Source organism: Equus quagga, chromosome 2 (genome assembly GCF_021613505.1).
Source record: "Equus quagga isolate Etosha38 chromosome 2, UCLA_HA_Equagga_1.0, whole genome shotgun sequence".
NCBI lineage: Eukaryota > Metazoa > Chordata > Mammalia > Perissodactyla > Equidae > Equus > Equus quagga.
The window spans coordinates 28,844,083-28,866,090 of NC_060268.1; the positions used below are offsets into that span (position 1 = coordinate 28,844,083).

A 22,008-nucleotide genomic window follows, 5' to 3' on the forward strand; every position below is an offset into this window, starting at 1 on the left:
CTTATGAATATATGAGTTACTTTCCTGACTGCAAGATTATTGTGAAAAGTGTGAAATTGTTAGGCAGAATATCTGCATTCCTCTTCATTAGCTGGTTGAGCTTGGACACTTAATAATAGAAACAACGTATTAAACATTTAACTACATGTCAGCTATAGTGCAAAGTATTTTATATTTATTTTACCTCATTTAATCTTCACAACAGTTCCAGGAGGTAGGTGGTATTTGCCCTCACTTTATAGAAAGGGAATCTGAGGCTCAGAGGGGTTGCATAACTTGCCCAAAGTCACAACAAATGTGTAGGGGAGCCGGGATTCAAATCCAGTTCTGTCCAACTTCAAAATCCATTGTCTTAACCACTAAGCTGAGTTGCCTACCATTTTAGTCTCTAAACCTTGCTAACATGCCTGTAAAATGGAGATGACATAATACTTGTAAAATGAGGTAATATATGGAAAGTGCTTTATAAATTCTAAGCTAGTCAAAGTCTTATGAAATGAATATAATATCAAGTTAACAGAGTAGAAGGTTTTATTGCCTCTTGCATCCTGATTTCAAGTTAGTCCTTCCTGCTGTTTTGACCCAAAGCCCTCAGGTAGTGTATTTTCATTTGTTCCACCAGCAGTGGGACTGGGACTGAGTGCCATGGTGGTCTCTTGGAATAAGCTGCATCATCAGGGTTTCTGATCTCACCATTTTGATTTCATATATGCTCTGAGTGGATTCCTCCTGCACTTGAGAGGTTAAAACAGTTGGTATTTTTGCCTAAAATAGCTGACAATGAGTGGGAAACAAAACGTGGGAGTCTGTTCTGATAGCAGTGACTTATAGAGCTATCTCTAAAAGAGAACTATGCCAAGCAACCAGTTTAGTATTTACTTCCTATACAAAGTTTTGTATTGTTTCCTTTTGCTTCAGGTTGAAGATGGAATCCACTGAGGAAGGCAGGCCTAAGTCTTCAGCATCCTGTGTGCCAGTCCAGAAGTGGCACTGTGGAAGCCTCTATAACATCTGCGGCAGACCCCCTAAAAATCAAGGGCCTGGGTCTGAACATTCTCAGTAGGAATGGTTAAAGGCTGATGAGACCATACAGGCAAGTACTTGAACTTTGACCAAGATATGATGCCTTAAAGTGTTCTCTGTATCACATATATGTGTCTTTTCCATCTAAAAAAGATAGGAGGTTCTTTGAGTTACCATTGTATCTCATAATGCTGGATACACAGTTGGCACTGAGGAAACTGGAATGGAGCTAGGTAAAACTGAGTGGTAACATAATCTTAAAATGGAAGCGTTAGCTGATTGAGTATTATCAATTTGCAGTTTGTATCAGGCCTTCATGAAGCATCTGTTCACATACTTAAAATGTACCTATTGGCCATAAGCACCAGTACTTTGAAGCATTTACTACTGCCCACAGGGAACAAAATGAGTGGGTCATTGGTTGTTATGGGGTATTTATAAAATATTTACTTTAGCTCCCTAAATAATTCAGTACATGAAATGGCCTTCATGCAGTAGAATGACACTTGCTGAAGCATGACTAGAATCCTGTAGGGAGCATCACACATTGGGAAAGGCATCATATACTTCATATTAGGATTTATGTGCTAGGCTTTGTGCTATGTGCCAAGGACACAAAGACCAGGCCCTTTGCAGTCTGGGTTTTGTTTGTTAGATGAGACAAATAGAGAAGTTGCACCTTTAAATCCATAATTATTTTCCTGTAAGAAGTACTTGGATCATGGAGTTTTGAGGTAGACATTGTTAAAACTACGGAAACCTCTAACTTCATATCTTGCTTCCTGTCTACGTTTCCTTAGTTAATCTCACATGCTGTTGATTTGGAAACATTTTACATAATTAAACATTGTTCAAGTATAAGACAAGAAAGGAGTAAAATAACAGATTATATCTCTGGGTTCCTTAAAACACCTCAGTTTCTTTCTGACCTACTGAGCCCGTATGTCATTCTTAATACATTCTAAGCAAACCATCTTCTGTAGCTCTCCTTATTTCACGTAGGTAGTGGCACCGTGAATTGAAAATATGGAGTTTTGACAGAATGAGGTTTAAATTCTAGCTCTTAATAGCTAGGTGACCTTAAGAAATTCATTTAACTTCTCTGAGCCTCAAATTTCCTCGTAAATATGAGGTTGTTGTAAAGTTTGACTGAAATGATTTCTATAGTTCTTGACAGATATTAGGGATTTTTAAGAATGATTACCACTTCCTTTCTGTCAGCTTATTTTAGTTATACCCATCCTTTAAGGCACTCCTGTCCAACAGAACTTTCTGTGATGATGGAAATGTTCTATATTTGTACTGTCCCGTATGATAGCCATTAGCCACATGTGGCTCTTGACCAATTAAAATGTGACTGGTGTGACTGAGGAATTTAATTTTTATTTAAATGGCAGCATGTGGTGTTACCTATTGGAAAGTGCGGTTTTTTTAATTGAGATATAATTGACGTATAACAGTTTCACGTCTACAACATAATGATTCAATATTTGTATATATTGTGAAATGATCACCATAATAAGTCTAGTTAAGATCCATCACCACACCTAGCTACAAATTTTTTTCTTCTGAGAACTTTTAAAATCTACTCTCAGCAACTTTCAAATATATAATACAGTATTTTAAGTGCAATTTTAAGTCTCATTCAAGACCCATCTTTCTTCATGAAGTGTTCCTTGACCAATGATTCTTCTTTTCTTAACATTTCATAACTTGCTCTCTCATTTATTTGGTACTTACCATGGACATTAGTTTTTATGAAGCATGTCTTTCTAGCTAGATTGTATTTAGGTTATGGATTTTTAAATCTCCACATTGCTACATGAAAAGGAACGTGACAAAAGTATAACTAATATTTTTAGTTAATAAGTTTTAAATGATCCTTAAATGTGATAGAAAAAAAATTCTAGTTAGTAATTAGGTGAAGAATAGGGAATAGTCTGAAGGTTGCTTGCAGGGATGAACTTCATGTCCAGTCTGTTTCACCTGAAAGTTCAGATTACATTCAAACTCTGGAAGAGGAAATGAAAGCTGCTTTCTTATATTGCCGTCTTGTGGCTGACTTGGGCTCCAGATGATGCTAATTCAATTTTGCTATGTCAAGGGAAGATTTTCTTTAATTTATCGTGATAAAAGTTTACCAAGAGTAAAGGTTAAATGCAATCTGCATTAGCTCAAATGAAATTGAAATATGTTTGAAAAAAAACTTACTATTTTGGATTACCTTCTCATTTATCTGAATTTTATGAGTTCTTGGCTCCGGCCTTCCTCCCCTACCCCTGCTTTATTGTTTTTAGGATTTCGTGAATTTGATGACTGGTTACAAGTGTTTTCTGCAGTCACATACCCCATGCACTTGGAGAGGCTGGCAGTAATCCGTGCCATTTATGCCCCGTCTCCCTGAATTTGTTTCCATGGTTTCCAAGCTCTGGTTGCCACCAGCACCTGGCTCCTTCCTTTTGCATACCTGTTCTCTTATTGTGAGACTGTTGACTTTTATAAACGTTCAGAGATTGGTTAGAGTTACAGTATAGTTTTACCCAAACTTTTAAATTTATACCAAAAGCTGAGCTTTTGCAGAAGTCACACCTTAATCTAATGACTTTGGGAATTAGGTGACATTCTCTAAATAGATGGGTCAATTTATGTTACTGAATGGAGATTCAAATAAAGAATGAACAGTTTTCCTTGAGGTTAATTTTCCCCGAGGCTGTGCGGGTGTGGCTTGGTGTGGAGTGGGCCAGTGCGCATTTCAGTCTTCTAATCATAACCTTTGTGTATTTTTTAACTTACTATTTTTTTATTTTCCAGAGATGATGCTAGGTAGCTGATAGATCTGTAGTTCAACTTGATTCCTAGATAGAAGCTGGATTCATCTAATACCAGAAGTAAGTGTAAAAGAAAACCTTCATTTTTACCTCATTTGGATTTCTAATCATCTAGCAAGTTTTGGTGCTCAGTGTTCTCTGTGGCTGAAATTTGGTAGTTGAAGAAGCCTTAGTTCTATCTTAACAGGGTTTTCCTGGTTTAGGGACAAGTAGTAGGCGGTGGTTTGCCCTTTACCAGTCAGTCATTTGTAGTTTGCCATGATGAAATGCATGTTAAGTCCGTGTTTCAGCTGATGACCCTGATTAAACACATGCTCTGAGCAGACTATAGCTAGGGCAAACACTTGGAATTGAATTCTGCTTCTTGGAATTCTTACTGGGATCTAGGCCATGATCCCAGGGGATTCTTAAATCTTTGAATCATGAATTTGATACAATACTTTGTTGTGCCTTGATCTTTTGTGATATCTCTTTGAGATAGAACTAAGGTCAAGAATCCTTAATCTAAAAATTTAAACTCTACAGATAAAACACTGATAACTGGTAGAATTCTGTCAACACTTATCTTGGCAGTTTTTAAACTAATCATTATTTTATTAGTTTATATATAAGATTAAGAGGATCTTAGAGTTGGTTAAATCAATTTTTGTCAAGCTCATATAATGCAACACTATATGGTTGCTTAAAAGTTATAATACAGGTTTATCTTTCTTGGAATGGAAGGGTATTCATGATACATTAAGTTAAAAACAAGTTATAGAGCAATATATATAATCCCTTTTCTGCTTAAACATTTTTATACAGTTATGTTTACTTGAGAAATCGTCTGAAAAGATATATAGATGATCCCCAACTTATAATGGTTCAACTTATGATTTTTCGACTTTACAATGGTGCAAAAGTCATATGCATTCAGTAGAAGTCACACTTCAAATTTTGAATTTTGATGTTTGCTTGGGCTGGTGATATGCAGTTCAATACTCTCAGTGAGTTGGAGCTCCCAGTTAGCCATGCCATCATGAGGGTAAAGAACTTACACACTTAACAACCATTCTTTACCCATACAACCATTCTGTTTTTTACTTTCATTACAGTTTTCAATGAATTACATGAGATATTCAACACTTTATTATAAAATAGGCTTTGTGTTAGATGATTTTGCCCAACTGTAGGCTAATGTAAGTGTTCTGAGCACATTTTAGGTAGCCTGGGCTAAGCTATGATGTTCAGTAGGTCAGGTGTGTTAAATGCTTTTTCAACTTAACAATATTTTCCACTTACAATGGGTTTATCAGGACATATCCCTATTGTAAGTTGAGGAAGATCCGTACTCAGATAGTAGGGATTATTGTCCTAGAGTTGGGCTATTGGTAATCTTGTTAACCTGAATTTTCTGACTTTATTATATTCACATATTGTATAATTTAAAGTTATTTTAAGCAACCTAAATGGGACAGGCCTATATTCTCTTCCTGTGCTTGCATGTTTCAGCAGATAATGGGGTACATATGAGGGTGAAATACAAATATTCAAAGTAATATCAGCACTTGAAATGATTTTTTCGCTTTTGCAGAAATGAAATTTCACGTTACTGAAACTAGATCTGAGTCTCACTTCTTTCCCAGCCTGGAACTCCTGGGTGCTGTGAGTCCTGGATATGTAATAGATGGTGACAACATCTTTCTTTTATGGTAAGGCTTATGTTGAAACTGAGAGTTTTGACACACATATGAATCTTTGAAAATTCAGCTTTGTGACTTCATGGTTAGGTGCTAAGGTGCTACAAATTGTATCGTTTATAATGTCAATTAAACACGTTGACAGGTAGCATAGTATAGCAGTTACACATGGGTTCTGGAGTCAGACTGGGTTCAGACCCATCCACCATCACTTAACCAGCTATGTACCCTTGGCAAGTTTCTTAAGATCTGAGTGTCTTAGTGTCTTTATATCTTAGAAGATGATAATAATAGTATCTGCGTCAAAAGAATAGTACTCGACTTTGAAGAATGAATTAGGTAATAAACATGTGGGGTTTAGAACATTGTTAAGCATGTGGTAAATGCTCAGTAGATGTTAGCTATTTTATCATCAGAGTCCATGTGTGTATTTATCTTAGACCTCGTATGACTTGGCAGTTTCTGACACCTGCACAACACGTTGTCCGAAATTCTTTGTTTTGATTGCTTCTGAGCATCTTTCTGCCAATTGGCCTATCCCTTATTATCTTTACCCCTAGCACCCAAAACCTAATTTAGTTTTAGAATAAGGCAAAGTATGGTAATAAGGACTATAGTGTGTATCCCTATAAAATTGTTTCAATAACATTTTCTTTAATTAATTAATCTTGTTTTTGGCACTAATTTATTTATCATCTAATTCTTCATTTTGTGTATCTAGCTGGACCAGTTGATACTTTCTTCTAGTTCTTGACTGACTCTTTAAAAATTTAGATGACTCTTTAAAAACTTAATGTCTTTAACTGTTTCCTAAAATGATTGGAGATAAACTTTGATGGCTGTTCCTCTCACTGCTTGAAGCCTTAGGTAGTGGGATTTTAGTCCATCATATATCAAAGCTGACTTGTCTTCACTCAGGGCACCATGGGGATGGGTTGGCTGTCTGTTAGTGCCTTCTGATTTTTGCGGAGTCAAACAATTACAAAGCAGATGGTGATTCTAGACCAAGAAAATGTGCCTGTGGTTAAAAAAAAAAAACAAAATTAATTTTAAAACATGAGCATATAGTATATAGAGAACATTTTGATTACAGTAGTATTTGAATAGCACTGATCTAGGGCTATGAAAGAAAAAGCTCTAGTCAGTTGATTCTAGGGGTGACTGAAATATTATACTCTGAAGTCATTCATGTTTAAATTTTAAATGGTTTACTCAGTTTTCTACTGAGTGGTTGTTCACACATTTCAGGGCAGTGTTGAAAATATCTTTTTCTTTGCAGCATGAAGGTAGATGATTCTTCAAATTAAAGATGGAAGCTGACTTCTCACCAGAAATGGTTTATAGAATCAACTTACAAAAATGTCAGAGGCAGCGAAGGAAAGAGTAAAATATTTCTATCAGCCTTCGATTCTTTGCTAGATTGTAAAGTTCATGACAGCAGAATAACTTCCTTATCCCTAATGCCTGGCCCAGAATAGATACTCAAAAAATAGTTGAAATGAATGGAAATCTCCCTTGATTTTTTTTTTCTTCCTTTTTTAATCTCTGGAAAATGGCAACCATCGTAATGGCATTTCCACAAGACATTTACATGGAATAACTAGGACTTAAATTTTGATTCTGATGTAAAATGTACATGTAGGTACATTAAACTATCTTGGTAACAATAAGTCTACTTAAAACTCTTAATATTTGAGGCCAGCCCCTTGGCGAAGTGGTTAGGTTCTCATGCTCCACTTCGGCAGCATAGGGTTTTGCTACTTTGAATCCCGGGTGCAGACCTAACACTGCTCATCAAGCCATGCTGAGGCAGCGTCCCACATAGCACAACTACAAGGACCTACAACTAGAGTATACAACTATGTACTGGGGGGTCTTGGGGAGAAGAAGAAGAAAAAAGATTGGCAACAGATGTTAGCTTAGGTGTCAGTCTTAAAAAAAAACCTCAATATTTGATTATGACGATCTTTCAAGAGGGAATGAAGAATGACTGCCAAAACAACGTACGTACGTAAGGAATAGATATATAAAAGCTTACTGATATTTAATAGGAAATCTTTTATTATGAACAGTTTATTTATAGCTTTATTGGATATTTATCACTGATAGAAATTGCACTTACCACTCATGTACGGTTAAACAGTCATTATTTCTGCTTTATATTTAATATTGAAATATTCTTAATTGTTTTGGCTAAATTAATACCTTGGGACTTTTTTTTGCCCTGTATACTGTATTTACATCCATGAGGGTATATTTAACATGCAAAGGGTACCAAATACTCATTCAAATAATGGAAGTCTGGTACATCTCACTGTGTTTTGGAATGAGATTTAATACTCATGCTCATACCAGAATCACACAAATGGTATGCAACTATAATCACTTCTGTTAGAGTATGAAATCTATTTTTTAGATTAAGATCCTTCTATTAAAACAAATAGAAGTAGCAAATTAGTTTTAGAGTAGATGATGCTAACAGTCTAAGATTCAAAGATAACGGAATAATTATCTCAAACTCTTGGAGAAATATGGTATGTAAATACTCATAATATACCTGATATTTACTTAGAATATCTACACAAGATCAAAATCAAACTTCATGGTAAAAATACCAGTTTTGAAAGGTGAAAGTAACCTGTAATTAAATGGTATAAGTAATTTATAAGCACAAATTGTGTTGACAGAGTTTATCCAGACTCCTTACCACAGAAAGAATAGATTAAGGATCTATAAGTGAAAAGCAAAATTTAAACCTATAGAAAAGCAAAGACTGTGACATTGGAGTACATATAAGCACAAAAAGGAAAGTGATAAATTTGTACACACTAAAATTTAAACTTATGTTTGCATACCATGCACCTGACAAAGGACTCCATATGAATCAAGAAAATGATCAAAGGATATGAACGGGCAATTCATAGATGAGGATCCCTGAGTAGTCATTCATAGGAAAAGATGCTTAATCTCACTAGTAATCAAAGAATTGCACATTAAAACAACATTGATATACAATTTTACTGCCATTAGATGGGCAAAAATGAAAACAACATAAACCTCACACTTCCACACGTTGCTAAGTCTGGAGTGTTGGGCTCTCATCATTTCTGGTGTCACTGAAATTTGCTGTTACTTTGGAGAATGGTTTGGCAGCATCTAGTTTATTTGAAGATGCTTATACACTAACCCAATCTCTGGGTATTATACTTTATAGGAATTCTTGGCATGTGTACTCAAGGAGATATACAGAAAGTTCACTGTGGTATTGTTTTTAATTGTAAAAACCTGGAACCAATGTCCATTAGAAGGATGGATAAATAAATTGTGGTATATTTGTAGTATTTGGCTGTTAAAATGAATTAACATAAAGTATGTGTTAACTTGATTACATCTCAAAAATAATGATGACTTAAAAAAAATGACCAAGTGATATGTACTGTGTGATAAGATTTAGCAGTTTTAGAACACGCAAAAGTGTTGTGTACACTTTTAAAAGTGTAAAAGCATGCATAAATACCAAAATCTGGTTTGTTTACCTTCAGAGGAGGAGGAGAAAGGTAGATTGAGGTGTACACAGGGAATGCTTCAATTGTATCTGCAGTGTTACTGCATTAAAAAATAGCAAATGTGAGAAAGGTTTGGGTTTATTAAAGCTGAGTGATGGTGATTCTCCACACATTTTTGATATGCTTGATATTTGATAATAAAAGCCAATATTTTAAAAAGCTCTTTTTGTGAATGAGTCTCTGTATCCCAGCCTTGAGTGATTTCGGTGGTCTCATCCCCAGGAGCACCAGTGAAGGGTTTGTCCATGCCATGACAGGAAAGGACACATGCCACCAAGAAGGTTTGTCAGTTCCCAGTGTTCCAGACTACTGGGATATTAAGACTTTGTAGCTCCCTCCCTTTTTTTCTATCTGGCAAAATATGTAGGCCTCCCCCCGCACCCAAAATGTGTGTATATATAAAATATATTATTCCTACAGGCTTTTAGCCAAATGGGTTGGAAATTGGAAACTGATTTAGAGAGAAAAGGGTGTGGGGGAACACTAAGGTTTTGGGAATCAATAGGATGATCTTGAAGAAGCAGGAAAGGAACATATTGCAGTGAAAATGTATCCTGGCTAGGATCACAAAGTTAGGTACTGGTCGAATTTGAATGCTTTGTGTTTCATAACTTTAAATGAGATTGTACACTTATTGTACTTTAATATTTCCACATTTGGCATAGTTAAAATCAGAAAACGCACAAAAGGCTCAGATAGCTAAAATAGATGTCATTACATGCTTTACACATGAACTCCGAATTTTCTTTGAATCCAATTTGCACCACTAGAATTGTTACTACTCTGAACTCACAAGACATTTTGGGAAATGTATACAAAGGCCAAGATGGCCCTTTCTGATTACAGTGAGCAAATTACACACAGACAAAAAGCTAGCAGAAAGTTATTTAACAAGGACAGGTTTTTGTTTAAAGGAGAAAAGTTTAGTATTATAGATTCATAACCCATAAAAGGGTTAGCTGGGCTTGGTGTCCACTGAGTTGCTGACTTATTGGATGGTATCTGTTACCTATTTCAGGGTCACATCATCTGGAAAAGTGGCTACAAAAAACAGCATTAAGGCTTATATCCCAAGGACCCCTCAAGCCCTCCTCAGCTTAATTTCTAATAGGAATTCTAACAGACTCAGAGATTGGGCAGAAAATCATACTGCAAGCAAAGAAAAAGTAATAAGGTAACAATAGTAATTAGGGTAAAACAGGTACAAACATTTAAATAATTAGAAGCAGGTCTAGGAGAGCACACAGGCAGAAAACCTCAAAAAAGCTGTGACGGGCGGAGCAGATGGCTAGTGGTTATGCTCTTCGCAGGCCCCTGGGGGGCGGGGCGGGGGGGGTGTCTACAGGGATGACACGGACAGACCTACACACCACTCATCACGCTTTGCTGTGGCAGCATCCTACATATAAAATAGAGGAAGATTGGCAGGGAAGTTAGCTCAGGGGCAATCTTCCTCACCAAAAAAAGAAAAAAACATGTGACAGCTGATCCTCTCAATTTCAAGCGCTGTAATGAACGTTTCATAAGGCAGACTTCTAAATCAAGGACAGTTCTATTTGCTTTAAATGTATATACAGGATGTGTAAAAGCTGGGAAGATGTCTCTTTCAAGATGGATAAAAAATTAAAAAGGCAGAATCTACCTCAACACGGAGGTGACAGCTATCCAGTTACAGGTATCACACAATTTCTGCGAATTTTTCCGGAAACTACTTAGCCTGTGCCACCCAGGCTAAGGTAGTCGCCAAATTTTGCCAGAACTAACACCTGCGCGCACTCAGGCCGGGCCTCAAGCCGGCCTGGTTGCCTTCTCAAGCGCCCCCCTCTGCTCTTAGACTTTGACCTCGAATGTTATACCCATGACAGCCAGGATTTTACTCCCGCACAGTCAAGCGCTGAAAAGGGCACACAATGAGAGGATCTGCGCGGCTCCCCTAGGCTAGGCGCAGACGGATTCGCGGCCTCACAGCGTCTGAGACGCGGCTACCCTGTGGCTGACCAGCCCGAGTCCCCGCGCCACAGCCCGACGGCTCCCAGGATCCTCATCGGCTAGAACCCCTGCTCCCCCGGCCCGGCAGGCTCCGGGAGCACTCTGCGCATGCGCTCTCCGACGCACGGGCGACGTGCGTGGTGAATCCTCGCTCCTCAAGTAGTTGTAGAGGCAACGGCGTTTTCCCGCGCTTTTTCTTGGTGCCTCAGGTTAGGTATTTTATTGGTATTATTCTTGTTATTATTTTCTCTGTCGAGCGTGGAAACCAGGCCGAGAACTCCAGAAGGAAGTGTCTGTGAGTCTAATTCTCAAAAACTTGGCCCTCCATGATTTGGACAGCTCGCTAAATTGACCGCTTCCCCCTCCTGGTGGAAAATTGGGAATTAGCCGCCCTTCTCGCTCTGCCCGAGGAGGGTCTCAGCGGCAGAAGTGCTCCCAGCCGGGCCGCGCCCGCTGCGCCCCTGACCCTGCTGAGGTGGCGCTCCGCGGCCGCCGCCGGGCTTGTGGGGACCCGCCCGGGGACGTTCGGGGGGAAAGTGGCGGAGCGTCCTTCTCGACCCCTGTGACTAAGGTGACATTCCTGCCAGGATTTGTCAGTTGATAAATGTGAACATTCTCCCTTGGTGTTTAGTTGGTGTGCCGCTGTTACTGTACGCAATCTGTGACTTATTGTGGTGTATCCAGAGGATTGCTGCCCATTTGGGTTACTCAGACTCCAGTGAGAGCGGACACCGTATGGAAAAGTCACTCAATCGAGGCTATTTATATAGTTTTACGAATGTTTTAGATAGAAGCATAGCATTGAATAGAATTTATATGAATAGGTGAATTGTTGAATTGATAAGCTGCTTTTTAAAAATTTTATTGGGGTCCTAATAGTGTATAGCTGTGAAATTTCGGTTGTACGTTATTGTTTGTCAGTCACCGTATCAATGTGCCCCTTCACCACTCACGCCCCCCAACGCCCTTCCCGTCTGGTAACACTCATCTGTTCTCTTTGTCCACGTGAAAAAACTGCTTTCATCCAGATTTTCAGGCTTCGTAATGGTCAATTACTTGGATGCATTAGGTATCAGGTTGCTGCGCTTTTTTAGTCAAGGCAACACAGGTAAAGACTGAGAAATCAGCATCAATGAAAACCCTAAAATGTTTTAACTTAAAACACTTTGCACTAAAGAATGGCTGAAATCAGCTTTTATATCTGCCGAGTGTGAGCAGTGATACTAAAATATTCTAGCAAACTGTGAACGGTAGCACATTTGGATTTTTGTTTAGGTGTTGAGGAATGGCAAAAAGCACTCATTTAATTTTTATTTGTTTGTGCTTTGTAAATGTTCCTAAACTTTTTTTTCCCTGTACGTAGTACTTTTGACTTTAGTAAGATTTGGAACCACCTGTGTCTTTAACTTTTTCCTTCAAGCTTTTTTTCATGGCCTTTGTGGTGATTCTCACCAAGAAGGAGCAGAATTAATATTGTTGAGTGACTAAATTCGATATGATTATAATAAATGCAAAAACCTAATAAAATGTACCTTATTTTATCATAATAAAATAAAAACATGCTTTATTTATTAGTTATGTATTTATTTATTTATTTCACTTTCACTGCAATTCAACTTATTTGACCTTTTCATTTACCCCTTATTAGGGTTCTTTTCAGCGTCTGGAGAGTTCACTGGCTGGTATGTCTTTATGTGAAGACATGCTGCTTTGTAATTATCGCAAGTGTCGCATCAAACTCTCTGGTTATGCCTGGGTCACTGCCTGCTCTCACATCTTCTGTGATCAGCATGGCAGTGGTGAGTTTAGTCGTTCACCAGCTATCTGCCCTGCCTGCAATAGTACCCTTTCTGGAAAGCTAGATATTGTCCGCACAGAACTCAGTCCATCAGAGGAATATAAAGCCATGGTATTGGCAGGACTTCGACCAGAGATTGTGTTGGACATTAGCTCCCGAGCACTGGCCTTCTGGACGTATCAGGTTAGTGCTCAGGCTGGTTTCTCTGAGACTATACTTTTGAGGCCTGTGTGGAAGCTTCTGATGTTTTTCCTTCACTGTGTTTGTATTTATTTTTTATGAATTTAGGGAAAACTTTCTTTTTAATAAATTTCATTTTTTTACCAAAAGTAATATGTTTATTGTTGAAAATCCAAAAGGAAGAAAATAAAAAACCACCTATAATCTCATCATGCAGAGATAATCATTGTTGATATTTTTGTTTGTGTATTACTAGACTTTTGTGCATAAATAAATATTTTATATATATATTTTGTCTAAACAAAAATAGTATAATACTGTACATGCTGTTTTTGTGACCAGGTGAAGTTGACAATATATTATGACTATTATGAATATTTTATTAAATACTTTTAATTATAATTTTATTGGTTGCATTGTATAATAATTTATTTCCAAGTTATAACAAAAATGCTGTGATGCGCATTCTTATCATCAAATTCGCATCCTTAATTATTTGCTAAGATTAAATTCTTGAAAGTGGATAAATACATTTCAAAGTTTTTAAAATTGCAGTGTTTTTAAATTACCCACCAGTTAGATCACATCAATTTGTGTTTCCCTAAGAAGTATATGAGGAGACGTAGGTCTCTACACCTTCTACTCATCCATTAGATATGAGTAAAATGGAATTTCATTGCTCTTTAAATATGCATTTTGTGGGTGACTTTTAGATGACAGCATTTTCTTATATTTTTAAATTATTTTTATTTTATGAAATGCCTGTTTCAGTTTGCTTATTTCAGTTGTTGTAGTTTTTTTCTATTGATTTGTAAAAATTCTTTATATATACTTAACTCAGATGTTGCAAGAAATTTTGTTTCTTCACTTATCTTTTCTTAGTCTTTATTGATCTTTTTGACATACAGAAGTTGAAAATATTTGTGTTTTTGATGTAATTATTTTAATGATTGCATTACATCGTAATTTGTTTATAAGTTATTAAAAATGCTGTGATGAGCATTCTTATCATCAGATTCACATCCTTAACTCTTTCCCTTTATGATTTCTGCCTTTGGTGTTTTCTTAGAAAGAGCTTCCTGTGGAGAACTTTAATCATGTCCTTGAGTATATTTATGTCTTGTGTATGCATTTATAATAATGCTTCTTAAAGGTTCTATTTGTTATCTGTTAAGTAAATATTTTTATTGTATTTTTCTGAGTAAGGTGTCCCCTCTTATAAGCTCCTGTATCTTCTTATGCTTACCTTTATTGTATTATTTATACTATGTTGTAATTACCTATATACTTGTTCATCTCCTTTAGTTGGGAGAATTCTTTAGGTCAAGTTTTGATTCCTGTATATCTTTGGATCCTCAGAGACCATCATAGTTAACTGATCTTAAGTCTCAGTAAATACTTATTGACTGAATGAATAGACATTATATCTTAAAGTACATGTTGTATTGTTTTCATCTGTTCAGATATGGTGGAAACCAGTGAATGGGTTATTAAGGTAGTCAGAAATGAATTTTTCTTTACTTCATTTATTCATTTTTTTTCCTACTTAGTCATTCAACATATATTTTTTGAGTACCAGGAAACATTTATGTTTCATGCACCTTCTTAGGTGCTGGGTATACAAAAAGGAACAAAACATATGAGCTTCAAGGAGAATACAGTTTAGTAATGGGGCTGGCCCGGTGGTGCAGTGGTTAAGTGCACATGTTCCGCCTTGGTGGCCTGGGGTTTGTCGGTTCAAATCCCGGGTGTGGACATGGCACCGCTTGGCAAGCCATGCTGTGGTAGGTGTCCCACAGATAAAACAGAGGAAGATTGGTACGGATGTTAGCTCAGGGCCAGTCTTCCTCAGCAAAAAGAGGAGGATTTGCAGATGTTAGCTCAAGGCGAGTCTTCCTTAAAAAACAACAACAAAAAAAACAAAATACATGCCTTTAAAAAAAAAGATTAAAAGAAACCCCTCAAAACAGACATTTACAATATATTTTTAATGCCTACAGTGATAAGGGAAGTACAGAGTTCTAAGAGACCACATAGTAGTGCCAGGTAACCTAGATTTGGTGGAGTTATATCAAACTATATAGAATTGGGAAATTAAAAATGGTTAAAAAAAAGTAGAGTGCTCATATTTCACTTTCTGTCAGTATTTAAAGGGCAGTGAATCCAAAGGTAAGCCAGAATTGGATCCTGTTTATAGTAGTTGTCTATTGATATGTAACAAGCTTAGTGGCTTAAAGAACAAATTTAGTGGCTTAAAACAACAGACATTTATTATCTCAGTTTCTGTGGATCAAGAGTCCAGGTGTGGACACTGCTTAGGGTCTCACAAGACTGCAGTCAAGGTGTTGACAGGGGCTGCAGTCTCATCTGAACCTTGACTGGGGAAGGGTCTTCTTCCAAGCTCATGTGGTTGTTGACAGCATTCACTTCCTAGTGGAGTATCAGACTGAGGGCCTTGGTTTTCTTTTTTTTAATGGACTTTATTTTTTAAGCAGTTTTTAAGTTCACAGCAAAATTGAGAGGAAAGTACAGAGATTTCCCATATGTCCCTTGCCCCTTGCACATACATAGCCTCCTCCATTATCAACAACCCTGACCAGAATGGTACGTTTGTTACAAATGATGAACCTATATTGACACATGGCTATCACCCAAAGTCCATAGTTTACATTAGGGCTCTCTCTTTGTGTTGTACATTTTATGAGTTTGGGCAAATATATAAGGACATGTATCCACCATGATAGTATCATACAGAGTAGTTTCACTGCCCTAAAAATCTTTTGTGCACCACCTATTTATCCATCTTTCCCCCTCACCCCTGGCAACCACTGATCTTTTTACTGTCTTCATAGTTTTGCCTTTTCCAGACTGCTACGCAATTGGAATTGTACAGTTTGTAGCCTTTTCAGATTGGCTTCTTTCACTTAGTAATATGTGTTTGTTTCCTCCATGTTTTTTCATGGCTTGATAGTTCATTTCTTTTTAGTGTTAAGTAATATTTCATTGTTAGATGTACCACAGTTTATTTATCCATTCACCTACTGTAGAACATATTGATTTCTAAGTTTTGGTAATTGTGAATAAAGCTGCTTTACACATCTGTGTGCAGAACATAAGTCTTTAGCTCCTTTGGGTAAATACCAAGGAGCACGTTTGCTGGATTGTATGGTAAGAGTATGTTTACTTTTGTAAGAAACTGCCAAACTATCTTCCCGAGTGGCTGTAAGATTTTGCATTCCTACCAGCAATGAATGAGAGTTCCTTTTGCTCCAGATCCTTGCCAGTTTGGTTTTGTCAGTGTTCTGGATTTTGGCCATTCTAACAGGTGTGTAGTCATATCTCGTTGTTTTAATTTGCATTTCCCTGATGACATATGATGGTGAGCATCTTTTCGTATGCTTATTTGCCATCTGTATGTCTTCTTTGGTGACATGTCTGTTAAGGTTTTTAGCCCTCCTCCCCTTTTTTTTTTTGGTGAGGAATATAGGCCCTGAGCTAACATCTCTTGCCAATCCTCTTTTTGCTTGAGAAAGATTATTGCTGAGCTAACATCTGTGCCAGTCTTCCTCCATTTTGTCTGTGAGACATTGCCACAGACATGTGGCAATGATGAGTGGCTTGATGAGTGGGTATAGGTCCGTGCCTGGGATCTGAACCCATGAACCTTGGGCCGCTGAAGCAGAGTACGTGAACTTAACCACTACGCCATCAGGCTGGCCCCTGGTCTATTTTTTTAATTGGGTTGTTCATTTTTGTGTTGTTGGGTTTTAAGAGTTCTCTGTCTAAGTCTTTTATCAGATATGTCTTGCAAATATTTTCTCTCAATCTGTGGCTTGTCTTTTTATTCTCTTGATGTTGTTTTTCGCAGTGAAAAAATTTTAATTTTAATGAAGTCCAGCTTATCAGTTTGTTATTTCATAGATTGTGCCTTTGGTGTTGTATCTAAAAAGTCACCACCAAATTCAAGATCATTTAGATATTCTCCTGTGTTATCTTATATGAATTTTATAGTTTTGTGTTTTATATTTAGGTCTGTTATCCGTTTTGAGTTAATTTTTATGAGGGGTGTAAAGTCTGTGTTTAGATTCTTTGTGACCTCAGTATTTTGCAGGCTGTTGCACAGAGGCTGCTCTCAGTTGCTTGCCTTTTTAGCCTTCCCAGCATGGCTGCTTGCTTCCACAAAGCCAGCAAGAGAGAGAATGGGCTAGTAAGACAGACTTTATATTCTTAAGTAATGTACTCATGAAGTGACATCCTGTCATTTTTCCTGTATTCTAGTCACAGATCCTGTCCACACTTAAGGAGAGGATATAAGTACCATGCAGCAGGAATAATTGGGGGCTATCTTATCTGTTAATCCATACAATGGGTTACTTGAAATATAGGATTATATTTCTTAAAAACCTTTGGACTACATGTCACTTGTTAAGGTTAGAGAAAAACTCACTTCTTTTGTTGGTATAATGGTAGTGGTTTGAGAGTTTTCTTCCAGACTTTTGTTCTATGTATTTAGTGACATAACATTATTTTCTATAATAACCATCCTATCGTACATCCTTACTGCTTCTTAACCTGGTTCTAAATGTTAAAGTAATAATATCCCAGTATAAGCATCTTTATTTTCTTTTTGTCTTTGTATAAAGTTTTACAATATATAACTTTGTATTTAATAAATACCTTAAAATCTTTCTTTTTTCACTTGGGACAGGTACATCAGGAGCGTCTCTATCAAGAATACAATTTCAGCAAGGCTGAGGGCCATCTGAAACAGATGGAGAAGATATATACTCAGCAAATACAGAGCAAGGATGTGGAATTGACATCCATGAAAGGGGAGGTCACCTCCATGAAGAAAGTGCTAGAAGAATACAAGAAAAAGTTCAGTGACATCTCTGAGAAACTTATGGAGCGAAATCGCCAGTATCAAAAGCTTCAAGGCCTCTATGATAGCCTTAGGCTACGAAACATCACCATTGCTAACCAAGAAGGTACCCTTGAACCATCCATATTCACACAATCCGGTGTTTTTGGCTTCCCTTTAGGTAAGAAAGGACGTGTAATATCCAATATCTGTTCTTAATCAGCAGTTTTTCACACTGTACTCTACACAATTCCAAGCAGTCAGTGGAGACTCCAAAGGCCAGAATGGTGGTAGGCTCTAGGTTCTTCATCCATTTCTCAACCTGTATATCATTGCTTTTATCCATTTTATTTGCTTACATTTAAGTTACATCTTCAATTTGAACAGAGAGTAAATCACTGCAAAAAAAAAGTTTGCAAATTGCTACTTTAAGTGAAAAGCTATTTAGTTGCAGTAATAATAATATTAGCTGCCATTTATTGATTCCTTCCTGAGTGCCAAGCACTGTTATAATTTTACATGTATTCGTGTTATTTTCAAAACTTTATGAGGTAAGTATTATTATTATCCCTATTTACAGATTAGAAAATTGAGGCACAGAATGTTTAAGTAAATTGGTCAAGGTCACAGAGCTATCTATAGAGCCTACACTCTTAACCATTTGCTATCCTCCAAGAAGGCCATATTTTAGTTTCTTTCATGTGGCAATACTGATTGCACAGTTCTTTTCTTAAGTTATTGTTGGTTATTTGGTTGGTTTGTTCTTTCGTTTATTCATTCATCCATTCATCAAATATTTATCAAACATGTTTCACATGCCAGCCTGCTAGGCATAATGCTAGGCAATGAGGATATAAAGATTATCCAGATAGGATTCCTGACTTCTGGAAGTGCACAATCTAGGATGGTACAGCTCTTTTCTGCTTTTTTGGTGCCTTGGCAGATGCGATGAATCTCATATCTCTTCTGATCTCTCCACTTTATACTACTCTTTTTTTTTTTGTTTTTGTTTTTTTTGTTTTTTTGAGGAAGATTAGCCCTGAGCTAACATCTGCCACCAATCCTCCTCCTTTTGCTGAGGAAGACTGGCCCTGAGCTAACATCCGTGCCCATCTTTCTCTACTTCACATGTGGGACGCCTACTACAGCATGGCTTGCCAAGCAGTGCCATGTCTGCACCCGGGATCCGAACCGGTGAACCCCGGGCCACCGAAGCGGAATGTGTGCACTTAACCCCTGTGCCACCGGGCCAGCCCATATACTACTCTTGATATAACAGAATCCAATAGATTTTTACTATACTATTAATATAAATTATTTTTGACATACAAAAAAGTGAATATTCTTCTGCTGGATTTTCCAAAATACTCATTTTTTGAATTTCACTATAGGCTGAGGAAAAAAATTTAGGAGATGATGTCCTAGAAAAGGCATGAAGTAATCAGATGAGGAACATCAGATGTAAGAATTGAAACAAAAACAAGTTTCCGCTTAACTTTCAGTTAATCATGTATTATAATTTAGTCAATCAAAGTGTTATTGTTTATGGGCATTGTAGATGTTCTTATTTTTTCCTTGTCACTGTCCACATTTATTTTGATTTCTTTCATGTTCACCAATTCCTTCCTGTTCATTTTTTTGTGCACACTTTTTTACTTTTACTTCTTGCTACCATTGTTGGCTTGAAGCAGATACAGTCAGCATTCCCCTTTAGTTACATGTTCCCTTTAAAACTTGCAGAATCCAAGGAAGTGTTCAGTGGAAGTTGTTAAATGCTTATTTAATCAGATTTATTGTTTGATTTTTCTTAAGGCTATTCTAATTGATCTTGGGTCATGAGTATGTATCAGTTTTTCATAGTTGTCATATATTTTCTAGAATGATTATAGCAATATTTTTTTTTTCTGAGGAAGGTTAGCCCTGAGCTAACATCTGCTGCCAACTCTCCTCTTTTTTTTTGCTGAGGAAGATTGGCTCAGAGCTAACATCTGTGTCTGTCTTCCTCTACTTTATATGTGAGATGCCTGCCACAGCATGGCTTGATAAGTGGTGTGTAGGTCTGTACCTGGGATGTGAACTGGCTAACCCAGGGCTGCCGAAGTGGAATGTGCAAACTTAACTGCTGCGCCACTGGGCTGGCCCCTATGGCAGTCTTTTTAAAAAATTTATTCTAAAAAAGAACCTGAGACAAAAAGTTTTATACACACACACGTATATATATATGATTTTCCTTTGAAGTAGATTAAATAGATAACAAATGAATAAAATAAGATATTGTAAATTCTAGCTCTACTAAAAACATATTTCATTGTGTCAAATTACTTTTGGTGATGAGGTAATGGCTATCATTGGAAACTGCATCACAGAAGAAGGCCAGTATATACTATGGTAGGGGGAGGGGCCATCATAGTCCTTTTCTTTGTCCAACATTAGGCTTATATTTTATTCATCTCATAGGAGTTGAGTTCTGGTAAAATATTTATTGAATGACTTTTGTCTTTTTGTTCTTAAAGATCTGTAAGGAAATAGATGCTAAGTTTTTCCCTTATTTTTTTCCTAGGGAGCAATTCCAAGTTTCCTTTGGACAGTACACCAGTTCGAAATCAGGGTGGTGGAGATGGAGATTTTCACTTCAGACCATTTTTTGTGGGTTCTCCCACAGCACCTGAACCCAGCAACAGCTTTTTCAGTTTTGCCTCCCCAAGTCGTGAATTAGAGCAGCAGCAAGTCTCTAGCAGGGCCTTTAAAGTAAAAAGAATTTAGCTCATTTTACAGAATGTTTCTCTGTTCACTTTCAGTGATTTCATTTAGCAAGGAATCTTTGTTCTAGATAAAGGTCAAGAACCTCCCTGTGCTATTAAAAGTTATCTTCACATTTTCAACTTATAAGAAACTTCAGTGGCAGTGGGGGATGGCTTTAGAGTCTGGTTTCTTTTTCTGTTTCCATTCCAAAAAGCATGAGCATTTTATTAAACTCAATTTCATCGTGACTTGTTGAGTTTTCACCATTAGTGAAAAGGTTACAATATTATTGGATGTTTTGTAGATCACCATTTGTATCTGTGTGGGATATTTCTGACTGATCTATGTGTTTATGTGTATGTATATAAGCACCCATGTTACATGTCTACATGTCACTTTGGGTTCTGGTATTTATACATGTATGTATATGTGTTCCTTTACATTGGTATTTTGCTGTATTTGCTAGTAGATTTATGTGCAGATTTTGGTCTCAGGAAATGGCGGGTGAGTCTGTAGCTTGTTTTGGGGTGTGTACATTTATTTGTATATATTTATGTATTTGCGATTTTATTAACTTGTTTAGCAATATGCTTATGTCAATGAATGAGAGTACAATTTGATGCATGTATTTTCAGTTCCTATTTCTATTTAAAAATAATTTAGATTGAGACAGTTATTTTGTAAAGTTGGTTTTTTGGCATTTATTTTAAAATAAAATCGCTTCTTTCTTTACCCTTTTGCCAGCTATTGCCTTGTGTATATTTATTTAGGAATGTACTGCAGAAAACTCACCAATATGTTATTGCTCTCAAGAGATTATACTAATTAAAATACTTTAAAAGATTGATTCCTTGTTTTCCTTTGTTAAATAGGGAGCATTTCTGACTACAACACAGATGACTTGTTTAAAACGTAGAGGTAAGAAGGAAACTTGAAAGACATGTTCAGTAACTTTACATCCCTACTAGAGGAAAGACTTGAAGGCATACTAATTACGGAGGCAAGACATCTGGGTTCTAATTATGGGTTTTTTCTACATGTTGGTTGGACGAATTTGAGTTTAAACTTTCTGGGCCTTTGTTTCTATATCTGTAAAATAAGGGATTGAATTAAATTATCCTTACAGCCTTTTCTTTTTTTTTTTTTTGAGGAAGATTAGTGTCGGTGTCGCAATCCATGTACACATCAGGATAGATGCGGAGAGGGCTGATGGCCACTCTGAGTTTATTATAACCAGTGTTTCAATATATACATAGCTTACAGCTGTTAAACATACACAGGTGTTCTGGATGAAGTAATTAGCGAATGCCAAGAATTCTTAGTGATTTCTCAAGGAGCCCTC

At 36.9% G+C, this 22,008-nt stretch overlaps 1 protein-coding gene, 1 long non-coding RNA gene and 2 other non-coding genes across 4 annotated transcripts; all 4 read left to right on the top strand.

The window, feature by feature from the left end:
- Window positions 1-3,831: 3,831 nt before the first annotated feature.
- On the top strand, window positions 3,832-7,328 carry LOC124234730 (uncharacterized). Its single transcript, XR_006887381.1, has 3 exons — window positions 3,832-3,911; window positions 5,425-5,542; window positions 6,810-7,328. It is a non-coding gene; the product is annotated as an uncharacterized LOC124234730 (long non-coding RNA).
- LOC124236540 (small nucleolar RNA SNORD126) lies at window positions 4,102-4,178 on the top strand. Its single transcript, XR_006887774.1, has one exon. It is a non-coding gene; the product is annotated as a small nucleolar RNA SNORD126 (small nucleolar RNA).
- Window positions 6,364-6,511, top strand: LOC124236533 (small nucleolar RNA SNORA79). Its single transcript, XR_006887768.1, has one exon. It is a non-coding gene; the product is annotated as a small nucleolar RNA SNORA79 (small nucleolar RNA).
- A 5,428-nt stretch (window positions 7,329-12,756) lies between the features above and the next one.
- On the top strand, window positions 12,757-21,344 carry CCNB1IP1 (cyclin B1 interacting protein 1). Its single transcript, XM_046652123.1, has 3 exons — window positions 12,757-13,066; window positions 17,772-18,105; window positions 20,485-21,344. Exons 1-3 carry the CDS (start codon window positions 12,770-12,772, stop codon window positions 20,685-20,687), a joined length of 834 nt encoding a protein of 277 aa, XP_046508079.1. The 5' UTR covers window positions 12,757-12,769; the 3' UTR covers window positions 20,688-21,344.
- Window positions 21,345-22,008: the final 664 nt, after the last annotated feature.

Coding starts and splice junctions, on each gene's coding strand:
- CCNB1IP1 (XM_046652123.1), top strand. CDS start 12,770: ATGTCTTTATGTGAAGACATGCTGCTTTGTAATTATCGCAAGTGTCGC. Junction 13,067..17,771: donor TGGCCTTCTGGACGTATCAG/GTTAGTGCTCAG, acceptor CACTTGGGACAG/GTACATCAGGAGCGTCTCTA. Junction 18,106..20,484: donor TGTTTTTGGCTTCCCTTTAG/GTAAGAAAGGAC, acceptor TTTTTTTCCTAG/GGAGCAATTCCAAGTTTCCT.